Genomic DNA, 24,596 nt, shown 5'->3' with positions numbered 1-24,596 from the left:
CAAATCTCTTATCCTGTGTGACCTTCTCACCCTCCTCTTAATTCTCTCCCTCCTTCTCCTCCCCTTGGTTGCTTGAAAAAAGTCACATATGCTCCTAATCTGGAGTGATGAGAATCCATATAGATGGGGACATCACCTGAACCTATCTATAGGCCTCTTACAGAACCATTCCCTGTAATTGACATTAATTAAAATGATTAACCTTGCTATTCGTCCAGCAATCAAGCCTGTTCCATATATCTAACTTTCAAATTAAAATTTCAATTAGATATTCAAAATGTTTTAGGAACAAAATAGCAACAACGCTCAAGGATGTATGTGCATGTACCAGTAACAGATCCCAACATCATATCTTCTATGGTTAAGCTGCAAGCGAGAATTTTGACAATTCACACTGCCTCCCAAGGCATGCTTCACTGATCGGCACCATGAGTCTACTGTTGCTGGCCATCCAGCTTCTCCCAGTTTTTCAGAAGTTTCTGAGCCTCCTCTGCAGTTACAAATACATACATTGTTTCTTCATGCCATATCATTAAGTTAGCTGGATATGGAGGGGCAAACTTAATTTTATGCTTTACCAAGGAGCTGCATGCAGTGGAGAATTCCTGGCGTTTGAGTGACAGCTGCTGCATAATCTTGAAAAATTAGAATATTAGATGACTGATATTACAATTTCCTCTGTTAAATTTGTGCAGAATTTCCATTTTGTGGGCATAATTTAAAGTCTTTGCAATGACAACCCTCAGTTTTTAATCTGTCTGTTCGTGCTCGCAGCCAGTGTGCTCACTCCACTATCAAAGCACCATACAGTGAATCAAGCTCTAATGCCTCTGGCAGCCATTTCTCTATTATCACAGCCAGGTCTATTTCTAGTAAATCCTCAGGAAGTCCTACAAACCTTAATTTACTCCTCCTACACCTGGTTTTCAAGGTCTTTAAGTTTAGAATCTTTACCTTTCAGTGATTTCTTAAGTGCGCATACTTGGCCTTGCAGCGCTAATACTTCATCCTCATTGTGGCTAATTCACGCTTCCAGTACCTATATGCTTATTAAATGAATCGATCAAATCATTCAGTCTTGGAATTTGCCCCAATATTCGTTCAAATTTCTGATCTAAGGCTAGAACCACCGAATTTGTCAGCACCAACACTGTTTGTTCAGTCAAGCCACTTACATCTTTGTTCTTCCCACGCATTCGCCATCTTGTCTGCGAGTTGAGTTTCTCTCTTTTCTGCGGCTAAGTTGTCATTGCACTTACACTTTTCCACTGAAATAATTCTCTGAAGGCTATATATACTCATTTCACTAGGAAAGTCCGTCGATGCAGCATTATTTGAAAGTAAAACTGGAACAGCACCTGAAGCACAGCAAGCAGACGTCTGCTGGCTTCACTGCACCACGTGATTCACTATGGGCCTGATTTACTAAGGCTTTCCCCCTATTCTGTGCCTATGGAAATGCTTAGTAAATGAGGCCCTATATTTACTCACTAAAGGGACATGCCTTGCAACCCAATGGCCACTGTAAGAAACAGTTGTCAGAGAAGGATCAGAAGACAAGCAGAGAGAGAAAACAGACAACTACATGCAGATACAGATTTAGATTTATTAGTGCATCAAGGTTATTACAGTGTTGATGTGAAACAGTTTGCCCAGAAGGAGCAGCTGTTCATACACAAAATGACAGACAAGTAGAGGTTTCTAGAGAGGCAGATGATGGTGTATAAACTTGCTGCTGAGGAAGTTCCAGCAGGACCACGGCAGCTGTCTCCTCTCTGCCACTGCTTTCCAGACACACACACACACGCATATATATATCTATAAAATGGACTAGAGCAGAGATTGCAGCTCACTTGAGAACAAGAAATGGGAGGCACATATCTAGAGTCACACTTTGCCCAGCCCTGGAAGGAAGGCCAATTCCTAAGTTGAAGTTCAGGTCCTCTATACACAAAACTCTGCATTACAACTATTGCAAATATCGCAGCAGAGAACACCACAAAACAGAGCAATACTATACTGAAGCAGCACAGGAATGCTCTTCCTCATTCATACTGCTAGGGAGCAGCCATGGCATCACTACGCAGAGCTGTAAAACGAGGATAGCAGAGGGATAGGTATTCCTACGAAAACAAAGCACAGTTCATATATAAGACAAGGCCTTCCCCGGGGGGATGCCCAAGATCTGCTAGGCATCCTTCTGCAGATGGCACACAAGATCAGTGTGTGTAAACCTGTTCAGACACAAGACAGAAGAGAGCTACAATATTAGGGATGCTGCCACCTCAGTTACTAACATAGGCTGCAGAAAAACAAAAATCCAAGCAGTGCACCTGAGGCAACACCCCCTCCCTCAGAGCTGACAATGGCCTAAATACAAACATGGGAAAACCAAGACCTGACAATGGCCATCACCCAATGAATGCAACCCTCAGAGCATATAATCAACAGCAGTGAAGACCTGAGAGGTATTTACAGAGTTCACTATCAGTGTACTAACTAGGACCATCTGCACCAAGGGAGTTGTAAGACCAATCTGTCATTTACATAAATGCTCTAAGCCTGGATCATATTTTCTAAACTTCCCCCAAAAAGAAAGAAAAAGCCAGTTTATAAACTAATATTCTGAAATTACTTTTTAGAGAGGATATTGTGAAATTGCTGATTGGTGATAGAGAAGAGGTAAGGGTAGTGTGTGCCCATGTCACAGGATGATGGGGGTGCAGTGGTAGTTCCATCAAGCTTTGACACTCATTTGGGTGACCACCTGTTATTAGTGATCCTGTGTACGTCAGTCACCAAACACTCTAGGCTTTGCCATGCACAAACATGATTTGTTAATACAGAGTTCCATATGTATGAATGCCTCTGAATAACTGCATCTCTGCACAAGTGAATAAATATTATACGTGTCTATAAGAGGGCTATAGCCTGACTCTGCTCATGTGCAAAGCTTTCCCTAACCTGTAAGGGAGACTCCACAACCAGTTGAAGTTTCCAGCATATCCACGATGACTATGAACATATGCATATTCATCGTAGATATCCTGGAAACCTCAACGGGTTGTAGCGTGCCCTGGACATGTTTGGGAAAGTACTACCTCAGTGTGTGCGTATAGACTTTACTTACACAAGTATCTCTGCTTGTGCTACTGTTATATAAAAATCACACAAGCACCCCAGCATCTCCATCAGTGTTTCTTCCACATGTGCTTTGGAGGAAGAGAATGAACAAGAGAGTCACAGGCCTTTCAGTCATCTTGAGGTATATGGGTCAGGCCATATCACAGAGCATTAAACAAATACCACAGTGCTGCAGCTCTGGGAATACAAGAATACTTCATGCTGGAGTCGAGGTTTCTAAGGAGAGCTTACAGGGCCAGCCTGGTGGCTAAAGTTGTGTACTGCCATTAAGTGGTCCTGGGCTTGATTCCCAGGCCCAGCAGAGGTTGCTGTGGAGGAAATGTTCACAGGCCCTTGAGGAAGGGGGCCAGGACATGGGGGGGACAACATGTAGCAGCCAGCCAGACAGAGCCCATCTTAAGCAGTTTCTGGAGGGAACCATGATTTGTGATCCCTAAGAGCCAAGGAGTGAGGCTGGGTAGAACTGGAAGAGCAATATAAAATAGAAGAAAAACCCAGGATAGTTGCAAAACAAAACAAAAAAAAAACCCCAAAAAACTCATAGTATGGCAGTCCAGAAGAGTCTGGTTCAGACTGAGCTACAATTCTGAGCAGAGACGAAACTGCTTGACCAAAAAAGATGAAATGGGTTGTGAGAAACAGTTGTAAGCTTATCGGTGCTCTGTCGCACTATAAACAAGGAGTGTAGAAAGCTGCTGTGCTTGTTATCTACAATGAGTAGAAGTCAGACAATAACATATAGGTCAGAACTCATTACACACACACACACACACACACACACAAGTTGAATACAATGAAAGATTCCCTTCTGGCCCAGCCAAGGGAGGCAAAACAAAGGAGAATCCTGGACAAAAGGAGGTAGGTTCTAACTCACTGATCTTAGCATGCACTTCACTCCCTAAACAATAGCCACCACTCACCACATATTTGCAACAGCTTTGCCAGAGATGAAAGACACACCTAGCATCTATGCATGTACAACTGCAGCAGAGGACAGCTCCATCTTGCTATATATCTGAAGAACTTGGACAAAAAAAAAAAAAAAGTCCAGTGGAGCAGAAAGTGCAAAAGCAAAGAAACCTATGGCCCTCCTGCAAAGGACTCCAAACCACTCAGTCCCAACAGCAGGGTCATTATTGCACAAGTCCTTTGGCTCATACGTTCAATAAATAAGCTCTCGGGGAGCAGGCAGTCAATAAATGCAAGCACTCTAGAATGACGGCACAAGACCAGCTCAAGTCCCATCAACTCCTGCCGCCGGCAGCAAGGGAATATACAAAATTAAAGCAGCAACTATCTGCATCCTATGCTAGCATCTACAATCCTCCTGCAATACCTCCTGCTGCCCAGCCCTTGGCTATGCCTGCAAGCAGCAGCAACAACTCTTGAGTCCTTCTGTGGAGGAAGGACAGGGTGTTGGCTGCCCACCTGGAGAAGCAGCTTGCAGTCTTCACTGTAGGGTAGGATCCCTCCACCCAGCCTGCCTTGCAGATAGGAAAGTGCATTCTATGCTCTACCTGGCAATTCAGGACAGATAAGGGAGGGGAGATGGAAGATAGATCGATCCTACAGAAACCAAGCTGACATCAGATGAAGCACAACAGCCACCCACGATGTGAAGCGTCCAGTAGAGCTGGCAGGAAGACCAGGATACAGAGAAACGAAAAGGACTTGGACAGGGCTTGTTGCCAGTGCAGGTGAGGGGCTTGTAAGACCAGGGACGCCTCTCCCTGAAGAGGATTTGGGACATCTTGGCTGTTTGTGTCTTCTGGTGTACTGATGCACATGGCTCCCAAGCAGCAGCAGTTCCTGCTGACATATCCACAGCATGCTCCTGAGTTTCAACACCCAGTCTGACCAGCTCTGTCTCACAGATGTTCTGGCTGGTTTCCAGTGAACTTGTTACATCTGCCCCCTCATTAGCAACATCCAACGGAAAGATAAGTAATGCAGCACTGGACTCTGTCTTTAGCAATGCAATGTCCCTAGTGTCTTCCTCTTTGAGCAAGTGCCACCTTGTCTCTTCACAAGAACTCCCTGGCAAAATCTCTCCTCCCAGGTTATCCCTTTTAAACTCCTTTTCTAGTAATGTCAAAGGGACACTCTCCAGAATTTCAGCACAGTTTCCATCAGCTACAGCAATCCAGTCTTTACCTGTAGACATGTCTTCCACAGGATGGGGTGAGGGGTCACGGCCTGGCACAGCCTTCTCTCCCTGCTCTTCCCCTGGCCAGCATGGTAACTGGACACTACTAGGTGGCACTGCCATGCTTTCCTCAGGTTCTTCTGCATCATCAGATAAGTCACCCTCCCCATTAGTGTAATGTTGTGAAATCTCTTCCACCAAAAGACTGTTTCGGGGCCTGACAGGGCCCATGTGAGCACAATGAAGCGAGGTCCCCAGTAGCAGGACACCTTTCTGCTCAGCCCCTGCTCTTGCACCACAGGACTTCAGCTCTTCCTCCGCACGTAACCGGTTCAGATGGGAGAGGTATAGCTGCTCCATCTCCTCCTCTACCACCATGTCCTCACTGTCATACTCCCCAGGCAGAGGCAGCATGTAACGGATGTCCAGGTAGTTGGGCTCAGGCTGTTCCTGCATAAGCCCATCATGGGAGTGTGTCCGTGGGGTGAGGTCTGCATGCATTTCCCTGTTCACAGATAGGTCCTTATGGCACGCTTGCTCCTCTTTTCTCCACATCTATTTCTTTTATTGTACCATGCTCAAATGCTGCTTCTCCAGCTTCCTGCTCTCTCTCTACAGCGTTGGGTAGTTTGCCATGGTCTTCAGCACGAGATTTTCTCTCTGTATCCGCTGGCAGATTAGGCTCAGGAAAGGCCACAGACTGGTCACTGTCAGAGTCTTTCCTATCCAGAAAGGTGCCAGTCACCATCAACTCAGGAACCTAGAGACAAGTACAGAAAAAAAATATATATCATGGACCTGTAAGACCTTCAAGCACAGAGCAAATGTACAACCTGTGTTGTGCTTATACTAATTCAAGATTCCTAGAACGGCAGGCAGTTCCAAACCCTGTTTAGAAAACAGTGACATATGGTCACAGATCCCCTCACCTTGTAAGTGTTCAGTGTCTCGAGTCTCCACAAGACCCACCCCATTGCCATGCTAAACAGCTTCCTACCCCTGTGACCCTCTGGCTGCATGGGAGGGCAGGTGAAATGTGTGAATGTACACCTTGACAAATGCCATCAAGGAATAAGCAAATATAAACAAGAGGGATATGATGCGAGCAGCCTTTTAGATTCTGGGAGGCACACAGCAAGTGCAGTTTGGAGTCTGGGCAATTGGCAAGGGACAAATTAATATAACTATGCAAAGAATAAGGGCTTAGCTGGCACAAATAGATGGAAGGAGTAGCTGTACATGAAGGATGATTCAACTAATAAATATGCTGCCATATGAGCCCAGGCCTGCAACATCACTTGGGATACTGGGGGCTTTCATGCGACTGATCCCTGGATCTGTGCTGTTCAGCTAATCACTGTCAGGCTCTGGAAGGAACATGGAAGCAACAGGCTCAGGTTCTGCAGGGCTCCTATATTGCCCTCTATATCCATGTAGGGGTTATTTTAAGAATGTTCACCTCCATGAATTGCCAACATTTTCTGTATACATACGCTGCACATCAGGGCATCTATCTTATATGTGCAAGGGATGTGCAGACATATTTGCTTTCTTTTTTGTTTTTTTAAATTGTTTATATTGTTTTTCAAATTGTTTATTTTAGTATGCATTAAATAGACATACTGAGCACTGAAAAACGAAAACAAAAGTGAATGTGCTATGCTCATGTACATGCTATCAAGGTGCTATATCTATTCTTATTAAATTGTTCACAAATATACTAACAGACAAGACAATAGGAAGAATACACCTCTACTTTTCAAAGTTAAAATCAAAAGTTTTCATACACAAAAAAGGTAGATATGTAGATTTCATCTATCTAGCCCAAAGATTTTTCAGTTGAGATATAACAAGCATGCAGACTAGCAATGGATCCATACAACAGCTATAGAAAGATGATAAAGTTATGCTTTGACAAATGTTTTTGATTTAGCACTATCATCTTTGTTACCTAAATTCAACTTTGGGCTGTTTATTATGTATATTTTAAATGTTAGCCACCTAGGACAAGAGATAGAAAGCAAGAGTGCAGTTTACAAATCTATCTGTATCTATTGATACATTGATCTAACACCAGTCTATCTGTGGCCACCAGGTGGCACCCTGAACTTTGGAAGGTGCATTGTGCAAAGACAATATGCTCTGTCTGCAAAGCACTGTCACACAGACAGACAGACTCACATACTCAGGGCTCTTTTGTTCATTTGTTAATACACTAAATGAATATTTATCTTTTCCACTTTTGTTTGGTATTGAAAAAAACATACATCAGTTGTACATCAGACAACCCAAGCAATGCTAGGTACTTTGATAATATGCTCTGTCTGCAAAGCCCTATGGCTCCCATACACACAAATGCTCCCACTCAGAGGCACACAAATCGGTCTGGTTTTCAGAACACTCATAATGAACATGCATGAAATATTTGCATATAATGAAGGCAATACATGCAAGTTGCTCATGCATATTCATTAGATAGCCTGAAAACCAAACTTATTTGTGGCTCTTGAGGACCTGAGCTGGCCACCCCTAGTGTAAATCAATGAAACAAACTTCTACTTTAATATATTCTGATTTGTATTTTTTTTTTTTATAGACAGCAGGTGAAGAATGTACAGTGATATGAAGACTTACAAGGCACTGTATAAGATCAAATGTGAAGGCAACTGTTAGGCACCTTTTACTACATTTAATAAACAGACAGAACATTTTCGAAGCCCAACCAGTAAGCAATCTACTTCCTTTGGTTTATTTTTCTGGATAAAATTAAATTGTTAAAAAAAAAATAAAAAAAATTGTCCTTACTACATTTCTTTCAAATCAGGAAAGCAAGTTTGCTTACTTGTAAAGAGGGTTCTCCAAAGATAGCAGGATGAATTAACCATTCTCAGGAGGACAAGCAGGAAGGCAGTCCTCACATGGGTGACATCTGATGGAGCCTGCCACTGAACTTTGATAAAGAATCTAGAGATTTCAGCATGGTCTAAGCAGCATGTGCAGTTGTAATTATTTCCCTGCCCCCTAGGCAAAGCCCATCCGTCTTTTTTCTGCAGAGCTATGTGGTCATGGTATTCAGTTTTCCTCTCTCCCTCACAGCTATTGCTATGATTTTCTAGAGTTGCAGCTGTTTTTTTTTTTGTATAAAACCATTTGTTTACCCTGCAGTATTTGGTTTTCCCCTTCATTTCTCCTATTCAGGCTCACTGCTGGCCACATGGCAGGCATTTTGCTATGCAGCCTGGCAGAGTGTTTTCTTTTCTTAATAATGCTGCAGCTTGTGTTGTATTGCACTTTCCATCCCTTCAGGGAATGGGGATATGGCTGTTGGTTTTCCAGAGCGACCTTATGGGATGTTCCACTTGGTCTGATTAGCAGTTGTTCTCCGTTCTCTGCTGGATCCGAGAGACCGTTGGGCAGGAGTGCTCATTCCACCATTGTACTGCTGTAGAGCAGGGCTGTTTCAAGTTCCAGTTCCCTCTCTTGGCTGCTCTCCAAAGTCATATGCAATTTCTCCTGTATGGGAGTAATGATTCTTTTATCTGCTGGGCCCAACATGCATAATTTCACTTGGTGGCCACTCCTGCCAATATGCCTTGTGTATGGGTCCTATCTCTGTGAGGAGGGTTCTAGTCCATCAGGGTCCTGTCTGGTAAGTAAGCCAGCTGATGCCTCGTTTTATCCATGGTTGCATGCGTTACGAGACTGAGAGCACCGCAAAAGTGGACTCACTTTGTTGCAGTCCCTCAAGAGTTCTCTTTACCCCTTTCCGGTGTAATCCTGTCCACGCAGACGTTCCACTTCATGGGCACAAGGTTAAGAGGTGGAAGTAAGAATTATTATGGTTCCGACCTATACATGATTGGTGAGCAGTCTGTTCTACTGATCAGACTGACCTGGAACTCAGTACCCTCTGGGTTTCCAGGGTGGTGAGGAAATCCTCTTTCTATAGGAGCTGGCTCATGCACCATCCCTTTTTTTTTTCTCTCTCGGTGGAGAGGTTCTGGACTTCTTCCTTGGGAAGTTTGCTCTCAGTTTACATCGTTCCTGTCTACTGAGGTCAGCCTCGGTGGCAACTTCCAGCTGGAATCAGCACAGGAAATATTGTTGGAGTGTTGCAAAATGAATATACAGCCTAGCCACTTCTTATTTACTGCAGCCTGGAGTCTGCCTTCTTGTATTCATTGCTTCTTCAACCTTCCAGTTGGGATGTCAAAAGGAGAAGCTGTGGCACAAATTGCAATATCTTGCTATATGCATTTAGGGAGAGATCTAACATATCCTTTTCCCTGTTTTTTGGCCATGTTCTGGATAGTACTGCCTTTGACTTGTGTACTTCAGTTGACTGGCCAAGGTGTTTTTCTTTCCTTTTCACCTGAGCTTATCCTGCCAAGTGGGAGGATAGACCTAGCGATAAAACTGCTAGGATGGGATGCACTACAGTCAAAGCTCACCTTCCATGCTCAGGATCTTGAAATGTTGATTCCATTAGACAGGTAGCCCTTCCATTCCTTGGCACTCTTGGTTCCATACTATTTGACTTGGGGGGGGGGGGGGGGGGGGGGAGATCAAAATGTCTTTTGTCGGCAGGCAGGGTTTGCCACAGATCCTGATGTTTTGCCAACTATTCTTCCAAGCTCTGCTCTCTTCCTGCTCAGTGCCCTATGGCCAATTTTCAGGTGTCAGTATGCAAATGCATTCTGTTCTTCCTCTACCAAATGGTAGTGCACTGCAATTTTTCTTTCTGGAGATCTTTCTAAGTCCAAATTGGATTTAGATTGTCTTGGACTTCTGAAGAAAAACTATGTGGTCTTCATCCATCCAGTCTTGGTTTGGTTTTTGTGCCCCTTCCTGTACTTAATAGGATCTAGGCACACTGGTTATTGTCAGGGTCTGCTGTTGGGAATCCTTTACTAAATAACTGAGGCAAAGGAAAATTGGTTCTTACTTGCTAATTTTCATTCCTGTAGTACCACGGATCAGTCCAGACTGCTGGGTTATGCCTCCCTTCCAGCTGATGGAGACAGAGAAAAACTTGAAGGGCACCCCCTCTTGGTACGGTGTGCCACCTGCGATCCTTCAGTATAATCAATACCATTGCAGAATGAACAATATTTCAGAACCAATGACTAGATCAAAAAACAGTACAATTCAAACTTCAAAACTATACACATGTAAGGAGTACCCTTTGGTCATCTTCGTTATCTGGGCTCCCAAGAAGTCCAGCACCTGGGAAGGGATCAAATGGCTTTTGGAAAAATTGATGACCCACCCGAGAGAGTGAAGACGATGCAAAACCATGTGAACCACTATCTTGCAAAGTTCTTCAGACTTTGTCCGAATGAGCCAATCGTCCAAGTATGGGTGAACCAAGATCCCTTCCCATCTGAGAGCTGCTGCCACCACCATCACCTTGGTGAAGGTGCGGTCGCCAATCCGAATGGAATCACCTGGAAGTGAATGTTCGCCTAAGACCATAAACCGCAGGAACCTTCAATGATTTTCGCGGATTCCTAAATGCAGGTAAGCTGCCGTCAAATCCAGTGAGGCTAAAAACTCTCCTGTGCGGACGGCCACAATGACTGACCGCAGAGTTTCCATTGGAAAGTGGGGTACCCGAAGCGCTCTGTTCACTTTCTTCAGGTCCAATATCGGACGGAAGGAGCTTTCCTTCTTGGGAACCATGAATTATATTGAGTACCTGCCGGTCCTGTGTTCAGTTGGGGGAACCGGGACAATAGCTCCAAGGTCTTTCAACTGACAGAGTTTGGCTCGCAACACGTTGCTTTTCCCGGGACCCGCAGGAAGACACCAGAAACATGTCTTGCAATGGGCGAGCGAAATCTAAAGCGTAGCCGTGTTCTATGATGCTTAGAACCCACTGGTCCAAAGTAATTTTGACCCACTTCTCGAATAACAGGGAGAGTCGACCCCCTATCACCAATATGGAGGAGTGGGCCAGTGCTCCTTCATTGGGAAGACTTGGTCCTGAAGAGCCCTGACAGACTTCGTAGCAGGAAGGCCTATGGCCACGAAAGGAATAAGCCCAAGTTTGGGATCTCACTGAAGGCTGCTGCTGAGTGAAGAGAGGAATTTTGCCCTGACGAAAACGGCGCCGACCCCGAAATCGAGAACGGGGTGGACCAAAGGCTCTAGAAATCCTAGGCTTGTCCTCTGGAAGCTTGTACACTTTATTGTCTCCTAGGGACTTAATGAGTTGCTCGAGATAAGTTTCCAAACAAAAATTTTCCTTGAACGGTAGCACCCCCAACTGAGACTTGGAAGAGACATCAGCCGACCAGTTGCGGAGCCATAAAAATCTCCTGGCCGAGACTGCGGAGACCATTGTGTGTGACGAAGTACGAAGATCATACAAGGCATCTGTGCTATACACTACTGCTGACTCCACACACTCTGCCTGATCCGCCTCTGCAGGGGGAAGATCCTGGGCAGTAAGGAGCTGTTGTACCCATCTCAGGGTTGCCCGCTGCATCAAACTACTGCAGACCGCTGCTCGGACGCCAAGCACCGATACCTCAAAAATCCGCTTAAGGAGGACTTCAAGCTTCCTCTCTTGGAGGTCTTTAAGCGCAGCCGCTTCTGCCACCGGAATAGTTGTCCGTTTGGTGACAGCCGATACAGCTGCATCCACGTTAGGGACCTTGAGAAGCTCCAGCGACTCCTCAGGTAGCAGATAGAGATTTTCCATAGCTCTTGCTACTCGCAGACTCGCCTCCGGAGTGTCCCACTCCCAGAACATGAGCTGTAATAGCATCAGGTGGAAAGGAAAAGGCTTAGGTGGGGTCCGAAGACCTGACAGGACACGATCCACCGTGTAAGGCCTCAAAACGGGTTGTGGAGCTGGAATCCCCAGCTCAACAAGGACATGTGGAATCATGGGATCAAGCTCATCCCTCCGAAACAATTGCAGCATCCGTGGATCATCTCCCTCAACCGGGACGGATTTTACAGGTTCCTCGCCCATGTCTGCGCGGGGGGTGTCTTGCATTGAAAGGTCCGGCTGCTCAGTGAGTGGAGTCCCCGATACATCCGAAATCCCTTGGACCGTCCTAATTCTAGTGGTCTCCTGCACATATGCAAGCCTGGGGACCTTTGCTGGCGGGGGCTCTGCCTCCAGATATGCCTTGTGCATTAAAAGCACAAACTGAGAAGATAAAGGGTGCTGTCTCTTTAAGACCCTCCTCCCCCCGGGATGACCTCAAACCACGGAGGAAGACAGGCACCGAGCGCCGAGGACTCTCAGGGCTCTGATTTGACAGAGAAAGTTGTGGTGGGAAGTCCTCTCCCCCCACAAACTGATCTGCATTGGAGTCGAGAGGACTCAAAATGGCCGCCATTCCCACGCTGTTTTTTTTTTTTTATTTCAAGCTGTGTCATTTCAATGATGTAATTACACAACTTGAAAAAAAATATTGAAATACCACAGCTTAGAATAACAGGGTTTTTTATTGAAATGTACTGTAATGATGATTTGTAATATACTGTAAGAATATTCTATGCAGGAGTCAATGAACCTACATTGTAGGCATTAACAGTGTTTAGAATACGGGTTATATATCAAAATGTATTGTAAAAATTTAAAATACACTAATGACATACAGAAGTTGGTGAACCTACTTCGTAGGTACTAATGGTATTAAGATATTGCAACTTCCTTCTTCAGTACGATGAAATATCGCCCTGTATTTTCCTGGTACTGATGTCATAGCTCTTATCCTGAGGAGCCTTAGAAGTGTAATCTCCACTGCCTGCTTCTTGTGCTGGAGTGGCAAGGAGACACCATGAATACGTCCAAAGGAATGCTGTGGAATTCCAAGTGCATATCCCTCTCATATGACTTCCGGTACCCATTTCTCCGAAGTAATCTCCACCCACCGTTGGTAAAAGAGACACAGACAACCTCCTATCTCCTCGTCCTGAAGGTGGATCGGAAAAGTCTAATTGGGGGGGGGGGGGGTTCAGGATGAGCCTAAACCTAAAGCTGCCCCTCTCCTGGGCACAAAATGGCTGGGACCTCCCAAGGGGTCAAGACCACTGAAACGTCAAATTTCTATAGGGGGTAAAAACACGCTGCAGTTGCTTCCTCTTATTTTCGGTAACCGGGGAACTAGAGAGTTGCCCCATTTACTGGCCAGCTTTTCCAACTCGCTTCCGAATAGGAGCGAGCCTTTAAAGGGCATCTTTGTAAGATTGCGTCAGCTGACCAGTTCCACAGCCATAGCTGACATCAGGCCACTACCATTCAGGCCACTCCTCTGGCCGAAGAATGGACTAAATCCAAGCCTGTATCTGCTAAAAAGGCAGCAGCGGGTTCCAAAACCGCTCTGGGATTCACCCCCAAATCACCAACCTCCTGAGAGAGAAGTAGACATGAATGAGTCACCAGAGCGCAACAAGAAGCAATCTGTAAGTACATTGCTACAGCGTGAAAAGCTTGTTTAAAGAGAGACTCGATTTTTCTATCATGCGCATCTTAAGACAGCACAGACCAGTGCATCCACTTTAGGAAAACACAAACGTTCTCTTACCGCTGGGTCCAGAGGGTATAAAAAACTTTCAATGCACTGCCCTCTTTAAAACTTGCTTCTGGGGCATCCTATTCCAGATCAATCAACTCCTGGATGGTGTCCATCACTGGATAGCAGCAGCAGGCTTTCCACAGGGAAATCAGAATGGGATTCTTTGGTTCTGTCAAGAGTCCGCCCCAGGAACTCCCAGTGTCTTCAGGTCTAGGAAACCAGGGCCAGCAATTCGCCTCTATGAAAGAACATGGTCCGATATGGTTCCAACCCCGGGGGGGGGGTTCTCCATCTTACAAGGAATCAGGATACTCCCTCTTTGTCTGTGCCATCTGAGTCCCTGCCAGGGATACCCTTGGTAAGGGTCTGCCAGTAGGAAAGGGAGAGGGTGGGTACACCAGCTGAGGTTCCATCCAGACAGGGGCAAATGAGGCAGTAGACTGCACCTACGAAGGCTTGTAGCCCCTGGAAAAAAACTCCATCCAGGAAGAGGCAGCCGGCTCCATGCCTAATCCAGGAGGCACTAGGGTGGGACCAGCTGAATTTCCCTCTCCCATGGATGGCACAGTCAAGGGGATACTTACTGAGGTCCGGCGTACTTCCAGTTATTTTATTTATTTCACTTTTATATACCGGTATTCCAAAAAAATCATATCGTGTACAATTTTTTAAAAAGCAATAAAGTTAAGGCATTGACAAACCCATCATCCGAATGGGAGGAGCCTGGCTTAGCAAAGTCCAAGGAGGCCAATTCTCCTTGGGCTTCCTCACAGTGCTGACATGGAGTCCAGGTCTGACTGTGAGGCTCTAATATGGCAGGCATTGCAGACAGCAAGACACTTAGGTTTCTTGGTAGACTGCACCACACAGCCCTTATGCACAGGTCTTCACATATCGTGCGCTTTAAAAGATGCGCGCGTAGGTACACATCTGACATTACGGGCACACTGCGCGTACTGACATCCTATGGAGGGCAATATGGCGCACACACAAACACATGCAAGATGGTGCCGCCATGGCCTAACACATGGTATGCCAATCAAGTCTACAATAGGGCCTAGCCCACCGGGGGCTGCTCAACCTGCTTGGAAGCCCAATTCTCTTTACCCCTAACGGAAGCAGTAATGACGTCGGCACAGCGCACCAAGCACAGAGACTCTGAACCAGGAGGTACTTTTTTTTTTTTTTAAAGTTATCTGGACTCAGCACTTACCGGCTGAATACAGAGAAAGTCTCCAGATACAGGGGGAGAGGGCTTTGGCCGTCACTGCCAAGCTTGGCTTCCTGCATCTGCTGCCTTTCAGCTGCCTAAGCAGCTAAGGTCACGCCAGGAAACTGCTACCGGATCGAGACACACTTCTAAGGGATCTTGGAAATCACCTCAGGGGTTCTCAATTGGGGGAAGAGACCTTTTGGTATCACCGCAGGGGAGCGGGGCTCATTTTTATTCAATTTAGAATTTCTCCTTCCTAAAAATACAGCAATCCCCATAGGGAGAGGTAAGTTCACCATCTGCTGGAGATGGAGAATACTGGAGAGCAGAGGTTTCTGCAGGGTTATATATAGGGTGACGTCAGCTTTGCAACCTGTCTCCATCTGCTGGCAGGGGAGCATAACCCCTTGTCCCGAGTCCATTTGGCTACATGCTAGGAAATTAGCAATTTTTTAATCATTTCCCTAGAAATCTCGATTGTTGGTGATTGAAAAACAATTGAAATAGTACTATCATTTTCAACATGAGTATTTTTTCAAACCAAGAAAGTATGTAGACCAGCACACAAAATCTTTAAAGATTTAAGAGGTCCCAATAACATCTTATAATTTAATCCCCAAGCATCTAACATCTATTCTATATACATGGGTGAGGTCCTGTTTTTCAAGTAGCTTGGCTCATCTCCCTACCTCCAATCCTCTGTTCATTCCCCACTCTTGGCCCTTCAACCCCTCTATGGTTCTATGCTACCCCAAGGGCCCTCAACTTTTGGCCTAAACCTAAAACACTGCAGGGAAGGGGAGAATAGAGCATCACAGAGAGTAAGCACCTACATGCAGAGTATCAGCAACTTGATTCACCTTCCTGCCAATAATCTACTTGAGTACAGCTCATGCAGGAGAGCCAACAGTGAAGATGACAATGGGGTAGATATGATGTGAGACTACACCCAGATGGCCCTAACAAAGGACAACTGAAAGGCATCATAATGGCCCTGGGGAAATGGATGCTGAGCAGCCTCTGTGTAGGAGGCCAAACTAATCTCCAGGTACACTGGTTTTGAATCAAATGGAATCTCCAGAATGACCACTATCTCACAACATGTGTCGAAGAGCTGGGCAGACATATTGAAACCACAGTCAAGACTTGGCACTTGCTGCCTTTAGCTCCATTCCTCAGACTTTGGGTGAGGAGACAAACTCAGCTTGATTCTTAGACCTATCCTCAGAGCTGAAAAGAGCCTAAGAAATGCTTTGGTGAGCTCAGGCCACCACTGCAACAGTGGTTGGATTATTAGGCCCTGTGTTGAGCCTTTGATATCAGTTTCTTGGACCTGTGCTTAAATTCACTGGCAAGGAATAAAATCTGTCCCTGCTCTAAGATGTCACCCAGAACAGTTTAGTCTTAGAAGATTTCACGGACATCAGCATCATAGTCCTCTTCAGCGTGATCTGTGATAGTCCATGATTGATATCATCCATACACTCTTGGGACAGAATTTGAAGCCATTAGCCTGCTTCTCTAACAGAGTGAAAAGACTGAGTCACGAAGAAAATAAAACCTGAACTGAGGCCTACTTAACACCCCATTTCCTACTGAAAATCTGGGCAGGTTGGGCGGGGGGAGTTTGATTTACCAGAATGTTTAAAAATAAACAAAAAAAAACCCACACACTTAAAGGCTGAAAACCTGTAGGGAACAAAAAGTATTGGTCTCCAAACTCATAAGAAGTCTGTCAGTAAATCAAATGCTTCCATAACTATCTTATCTACTTCTGTTCTAAATGTTTTGAGACAAGACCCCCAGCTTCAATACTATTTTTAGTTCTGGAGATACCTAAAAAATTGGCTCTAACAAGCTAAAGGCAATTCAAAGGAGGGCCACCAAAATGGTGCATGCCTGCACCCTAAGCCATACGTAGAGAGACTGAAGTAAACAAACATGTACTGTCTAGAAGAAAGGAACTGGGAAATATGATACAAGCATTCAAATATCTAGCAAGTTTCAATGAAGTACCAAAGGTAACATATCCATTCAATGAAAAGCTCAAGAACAAGAGGTATTTACAGGAAGACAAAGGAAGATAAGAATAAAAAAAAGTGATGCTTTGTCTTGGAGGGTGGTGAACATCTGAGACAGACTTTTAGCAGAAGTCAAAAGGATGGCAGAATTCAAGCAAGCATGAAAATGACACAAAGGGATCTTAAGGGACAAATGGCTCGATACTGTAAGGCCGCGGTAGAAACAGTGAGGCAGTGTCAGGCGCACCTTTCCTCCCCGCACGCACAGTTCTCTTGACCTAGCGCCTGATACTCTCTTCTAATTGCATGCAAATGCATGCCGCGGCTGTGAAGCGTTAAGGAAGGGTTATGCCCGCGCAACCCATTTTACTGTATAGGCGCTTAATACAGCGCCTATACAGTAACCTGGGTGCGCTGGTACCTGTCATTTCAAATGACATTTGAAATGACAGGCACCAGGAAGTGTAAAAAACAAACAAAAAACCAAAAAGATGTAAAAACCTGAGTGTTAAAAAAAAAAATTTTTTTTAAATACCTGTCACTTTCGTGCGGTCATCCAGGCAGCGGCGGGAGCCGGAGGGCCGCGTGGGTCCAGGCGATACTGGCCGGTCCAGGCGGCCGGAGCCGGGTGTTCGAGGCCGTGGGCGGGTAGGCGCGTGTTCGATCGGGCGGGTAGGCGGGTAGGCCGCGGGCCGGGTCGCACAGGCGCGCATTCATCCAGGCAGAGGGAACCGTGGGCCGTTTTCACCGCCGGTTCCCTCTGCCTGGATGAATGGCCGTGCGATTTTGGCGCTCATGGCATGAGCGCCAAAATCGCACGGGCATTCATTCCGGCGGGGGCCGTGCGTTCATCCAGGCAGAGAGCCGGAGGTCGTTTCGCCGTCGGCTCCCTCTGCCTGGATGGATGCACGTGCGAAATCGGGAGGAAGGGAGAAGGGACTGCCGTAGCAGGCCCAAGCCTTGCTACTTTTTCGTTTAGATTTTTTTTTTTGCTTCGGGAGGAGGGGACCGGACTGGGGCTACACCGGAGACTGGACGGGCTGGACTGGAGACCGGACGGGACCAGGGCGGGTAAGCAATGTTTTTTACACTACACTAACACCTACTAGGGGGAGGCGGTAAACTAACACGTTAAGGCCGCGGCAAAACAGCGGGTTACTGAGGAGATAGTATCAGCGCCCGTTACAGTATCGGAGGGGAATAGCTAATTCCTTCATTATACAGCTTTTTCGTTCATTTACATGCTGGGTGCGGAAAGGGTTATGTGTCTATTTTAGGAAGCGCTAAGGACGCGTGAAACTGGAGACTGTACTGCTGGACCGCCTTACTCGTCTGTATTGTGCGCTCCCAGCATGTTACAGACGGGGAATCTTTAACTGCACGTTACTGTATCGACCTGAAAGGGAGGGATAATACTATACATTGAGTATAACCTGACACCACAGTAAGCAGTCAAATGGGTAGGGGTCCTTTTCTGCTTTGCATCCACATTTTATGGTGTAGGCCCCATAAGTGAGAATGTCCGAAGGTGGTACACAAAGGTACTGCCCGAAGCTGGTGATTGACATTTGAGAGACTAGAACAACTTACCCTAGTTATAGAAGACCAAATAGTCCTTTGGTATCCCTGCTTCAGAAACTAGGGTGAGACTACCTCATCAGAGCCAAGCAGAGACCAGGAACACCCAAAGGTCAGAGCCTTTGCTGAGGATTAGCACTTGCTTGCTTTAACATGCAAGTTGAAGTCTAAGAATCTTTGTGTTAGTCTCTTATAGCTTTGCCCCGCTCTTAGGCCAATCAGACTGGAAGTCACATTTTAGGACCACTAATGAGTCACACCCACTATGGTAGGCTCCCTGGGCCTTCTGCTTGAGCTGAGGCCAGCTTTGACCTGGGTTCAGTCTTTCCCAACAAGTAGGTGCAGAGTTTCTCCTGCTAGAGCTACTCAGCAACATCTTGATGCAGAAGCCACACAAAGAAATACTTTGGTCTTTGTCCATGCACTTGAAGCATTCAGCATGACAAACTGTCACAGACATTTGCAAACAAACATTTTGGGATCTTTTGAAAGTTGGCTTGCTTCTTAGCCATGGTCTGGAAAAGCGTCAAAGAGCAATTTTCAAAGAGGTAGACATGCCAAAATAGAAACAAAATGGACCACCAGCATCAAATGCTGCAGAGCTGAAGATAAACTCAAGAATCAATACTAATGAAAGAACCTAGAAAAGGCTGAAAGGTCCAACCAATGAGACAAATGAAAATAAAACTGACTAAAAGTGTGCTCAACCAACAAGCAAGAGCAGAAATAGCCAAAACCAAATCAAAATGGTGACCCTGTAACAGCAACAGTAGTTCAGTGGGGCATTTGATGACAAAACTTAAAACCAAGGAGCAGCAGATCTAGTGGTACACAACTCCCACGTAGGCCCAAAGGCTATTCTTCGAAACCTCTGGGAGAATCTATGTTGCTCAGTGTAGCTGCTTGTCAAAGAATAAGCAGTAAGAAAATCCATCTCCTTTCAAAATGAAGGGATGTGGTATTCAAACTGTGGTGAAACAAATTGGCCATGTTGCCATTAGAGGTAGTTGTGGCTATAATAAATTTTTTCAAAAGGTAAATTAAACAAGTTTCTATAGGAAATAAAGATACTGATGGATATGATTACTATACAGTAGAAAAAAAGTACTAATCCAACAATATCAAGCTATCAATTATTTTATTTAGATTTAGCTCATGCCTTTTCATTGGTAGCTCAAGGCAATTAGGAAGCACTCACCACTGTGGTGGTGGAAGTTCCCTTTCCCTGGATTTCATAGAGACCACACCTTCAAAAAGGATATAAACCCAATGGTGTCAGTCCAGAGGATGACTACTAAAGTGGTCAGTGGTCTTCATTGTAAAGAACATGAGAGAAAGACTTAAAGAGCTAAACACATGCACCCTAGAATAAAGGTAGGATAGGAGAGATATGAGACATTTAAGTACTTCCAAGGTATCAAGGCACAGGAGGCTCTGAATATAAGACTTTCCATACTGGGTCAGACTAAAAGTCCTTCAAACCCAGGATTCTGTTTCCAATAGTAGCAATCCAGGTCACAAGTATCTGGCAGGATCCCAAGGGGGAGATAGATTCCAAGTTGCTTATCCCAGACATAAGCAATGGATTTCTGCAACTCTACCTTAATAATGGAATGAGGATACAAAAAGGGGGTAGAACCAGGATTAATCTAAGGAAGTATTTCTTTATAAAGAATAGTGAATGCATGAAACAGCCTCTCAATGGAGGAGGTGGAGACCATATCTGAATTCAAGAAAGCATGAGACAAGCACAGGGAATCTCTGAAGGAGTGGTAGAGATTGTAGAGCTGAGCAGTTGGCATGAATTGCAGACTAGGTAGGCTGTATAGTTTTTCTGACATGCTTCTATAGACTAGGAATTGAGCAGTCAGAAAAATGTTGGCTTCTATGAAGATCTCGCCTTCTTTCAACTTTCAGCTAGAGAAGAGACAGCTGAAGGGAAATATGATAGAGGTCTATAAAATGAGTAGAGTAGAATGGGTAAACCCCAATTAGTTTACTTTTTCAAAAAGTACAAAAACTAGGTGACATGCAATGAAATTACTAGGTAATACATTTAAGACAAAATAGGAGAATTTTTTTTACTCAACACAAACTCAGGAATTCATTGCTAAAGGATATAGTAAAAGCTGTTAGTGCAGCAGGGTTTAAAAAAGGATCTAACAAGTTCCTGGAAGAAAAGTCCACAAATCATTAAGGTGGAGTTGGAGAAATCTACAGCTTTTCTCTGAGATAAACATGGAGTCTATCAACCTTTTGGGATCCTGCCAGGCACTTGTGACCTGGATTGGCCACTACTGGAACTATGATACCGGACCTAGACCTTTGGACTAACCTGGTATGGAAAACCTTATGTCCTTAATCTAACCAATTATGTAGCTATATGTAATGCTTTGCAAAATCAAGAAGGTAGATGCTACTTGCACCTGCTCAACTGAAACACTGCCTACACAGCAATCATGTGCTCACTTATCAAACCCAGAATGATTTAATGACTTCTCAATTAACACTTGGTGCTTGCCTATGCAATTACACCCATACTATATCAACCCTTACCTCTCTTATCAAGCAGACTAGTAATTTAGTACATGCTCTGCTACATTCCTAATGAGTAGATATAGATTAACAGTCATATCTGGTCAATAATTCTGTATATTTGTAATTTGATGCATTTATAATTGTAGTTATGATTTTTTATTGTAATCCACCTTGAGACTCTTAGGAAAAAACAAAATATAAAATGTTTATAAATACATATATCCTACAAATACTTGTGCCCTGGGAGTCAATGTGCTCTGACCTGCATCAGGTGCTCTGCTTTCAATGGATTGGGCTTCAGGAGCTTCCTCAAATTATCATCCCATTCTGCAAGAAAGGCAGGCTTCTGTCACACACAGAACAATTACAAAAGGTACTTTCCTAGATCCCCCATGCTCTTCAGAAACAATCATGCTATTACCTCTTTGACACAAGGTTACGCATGATAGTTTGACAGTTGGATAACATGCAAAGTGAGGTGCAGAGACGAAGTCAAACAATAAGTGTCAAAATCAACTTGCTTGTACTCTGATATTTAAGGACAATTCAGCTTCACTTTAGTGACAGATGCATGCAGTGTGGAAAGATATACAGGTTCTAGACAAAAGGGAGCCACGGCTAGTACCATGGACAGCGGCATGCAGAGGTAGTGCCCCTAGCAGCACGTCCCAGGAGTGGTAGTGCCCCTAAAACGTCCCAGAACACTCTCTAAGGGGATAACAGCGCTCTCAAGGACCCACGAAGCTTACCGTTAGTATCTTCCCCACTCTCGATCCCAGGAGACTCCTCATCAAGCCTGGAAAAATGAAAAAAGGTTTAGGCTTCAGATTAAACGTAATCAACACTATGTTTACATACACACACACACACTAAAGCAAAACTGCCGAAAGGAAAGGGGCCACAAACGACAGGGCATGAACCTCGGTTTACCAGATTCTGATATTTATTAGCATGACAATTTTTACTTTACCAAAGTAATACATAAATTGGTTAAAAGGGGCAAAAACGGGTCACCGTGAGCGCTGTTAAGCCTGACCCAGACCCCTACCATGTCCAGGCCAGGGAACACAGGGGGGCGGGGATCACCGGCGCCTCTCACCTGCTCCGTGGGGGCTTCAAACAGCTCTTGAGTAGAGGGATCGCAGAGGAGGGAGGCGGTGGTAGGATCCCCTCCCCCGTGCCAGGCAGCAGCAGGACCCCGTAGTTGTGGCCTTGGTTGTTGGCCCAGAAGACCTCGCTGGGAGTCTGGTAGCGAAGCACGAACTCCAGCCGGCGGCCGGCGCAGGGCAGGCAAAAGGCGAAGCGGTCGGTGACGCCGTCCGAGGAGCCGGGCACGTAGCGCGCCGGGTGGTCGCGGAAGGAGGACCAGCCGTCCCAGGAGGCGCGCACCACCACTGCCTTGCTGTAGGAGAGGTTACGGACGCGGACCAGGCCGCGCAGGGCCGGCGGCTCGACATCCTCCTCCCCAGGGGCGCAGAGCCCCAGGCTCTCCAACTCCAGCGCCGCTCCACGCTCCAGCCGCTCCAGCAGCTGCTGCTCCGAGGCGGGCAGCGAGAACTCCAGGCACGGGACAGGCACGGCGGGAGGGCCCGGTTCCGGCTCCATCTCCGGAGAAAAGCTGCGCAGCTCCAGCAGCGGTAATCCTAGCGCGTCTGCGAAGCGCACCCTGCGCCGCCCTGGCCCGGCCGCAGCCTCCGGCAAGGCCGCCGCCTCCTCCTGCGGGCTCCGCGGCCGCGGCGTCGGAGAGCAGCGAGGCAGCAACCGCCGCCGCCGCCCGGGCACCACCGCCGCGGCCTCCTCCTCTTCGTCGTCTTCCGGCTCCCCCGGGCGCAGAAGCCGCAGCAGAAGCGGGGAGGCCGCGCCGGCCATGGCCGAGCTTATAGCGGGGCTGCGCCGGGCCCTTGTCGGTTGCGTTCCAAGCCTCGCTTTCAGGTACGCGCCGCGCACAACATCACCTTCTCTTACTGGATAAAAACGGACCTATCAGCTTGCCGGACAGGAGAGAGGCTTGGTGTGTGCCCATGTGACGTCATGTTCATGGAGAAGGCGGTGCCAGTAGAGGTGTACGCATAGGACAGCACATGGGAAAAGGGGCGGGTCGTATAGAGCACCAAAGGATGAGCTACGGCAGAGGTGCTTGCGGTGTTTCACCTGCCGTCTCTGCCCCCCTTGTCTTCTGTAACTTCTCGTGCGTCTCTCCCTTCTATTTTCTGCGACCTCTCATGTCCCAACAGTTAGCCCATTTCCCCCGCAAAAACACAACCGGGACCACCCCCACCACCTGGCCACATATATCAGAGATGGAATCAGTCACCCGTCTCCAAAAAAAATTGGACCTCCGGGCTTTCACACCACATATGATAAAAGGTGCCTGGAAAGCCACAACCCCGCCAACATTCCGAAGTAACAGGGTCATTCATCAAAATGCATTATTTATTTTTTATTTTTTTGACGGTTTTTATATACCGTAGTTTGGAGCAAGCCTTCCCCACGGTTTACAGTGATAACAACAGAATATATTAAACAGAGCATATTAACTGATTACATTATAACCAGAAGCAAGGTAGCGAGTTAGAGGGGGTTCTAACAACTGGAATTAAACAGAGCATATTAACTGATTATTTATTTTATTTATTTATTTAGAGATTTTTATATACCGCAGTACGTAAGGATATACATCACCGCGGTTTACAATTAACAATAAATTAGCAACAGGCTTTACAAATGACAGTATTAATAAGTATTAATTAGTATTAATTACAAATAACAGGATTGACGGAAAACAGGCTGTACAGACCGTAGACCATCCATTAGTAGAATGTTTAACATACAAAAATGAAATTGAAGTAACTAAAAATCATTTACGAACCAACACTACAACCATAGAGTATATAATACCATAACGGTGCTGAGAGGGAATACAAGTTCTATATTGAACAGAGGATAATTCAATTATATATATATTATATATATATATTATATAAACAGATAAGTATGTTATAAACAGATAAGTATTATATAAACAGATAAGTTTATATAATATATATATATTATATATATATATTATATAAACAGATAAGTATGAGAAAAAAAAATGTGTGAAGCTTGCTGGGCAGACTGGATGGGCCGTTTGGTCTTCTTCTGCCGTCATTTCTATGTTTCTATATAAAATCAATTAAAATATCATAATTACATTATGACAATAAAGGTAGGGGAGTTGAGAGGGGGTTAACAACTGGTAATAAGATTAAAACTGATTAGGTCGGGCAGGGAATAACTGTGTACATAGTATCGAGAGAATTGGGTAGTGTGGGGGACTTTGCATTGTGTAGTGGAGATGTATATTATTCTATACCTTCTCTATATGTTAGCACCCGTGATAACGCCATAACGCATGCATTAACACCATAATGCACACA

At 45.4% G+C, this 24,596-nt stretch overlaps 1 protein-coding gene across 1 annotated transcript; it reads right to left on the bottom strand.

Moving 5' to 3' along the window:
• Positions 1 to 1,586: 1,586 nt before the first annotated feature.
• Positions 1,587 to 23,152, bottom strand: PPP1R3F (protein phosphatase 1 regulatory subunit 3F). Its single transcript, XM_029607531.1, has 4 exons — positions 22,277 to 23,152; positions 21,927 to 21,973; positions 21,440 to 21,504; positions 1,587 to 6,050 (listed from the first exon to the last, which is right to left on the bottom strand). The coding sequence occupies exons 1-4, from the start codon at positions 23,044 to 23,046 to the stop codon at positions 5,814 to 5,816; spliced, it is 1,119 nt and encodes a 372-aa protein (XP_029463391.1). The 5' UTR covers positions 23,047 to 23,152; the 3' UTR covers positions 1,587 to 5,813.
• Positions 23,153 to 24,596: the final 1,444 nt, after the last annotated feature.

The sequence above is a fragment of the Rhinatrema bivittatum genome, chromosome 1 (genome assembly GCF_901001135.1).
Source record: "Rhinatrema bivittatum chromosome 1, aRhiBiv1.1, whole genome shotgun sequence".
Lineage (NCBI taxonomy): Eukaryota > Metazoa > Chordata > Amphibia > Gymnophiona > Rhinatrematidae > Rhinatrema > Rhinatrema bivittatum.
The sequence above is the reverse complement of the archived record's forward strand: the minus strand, read 5'-3'. Positions and strand labels throughout refer to the sequence as shown.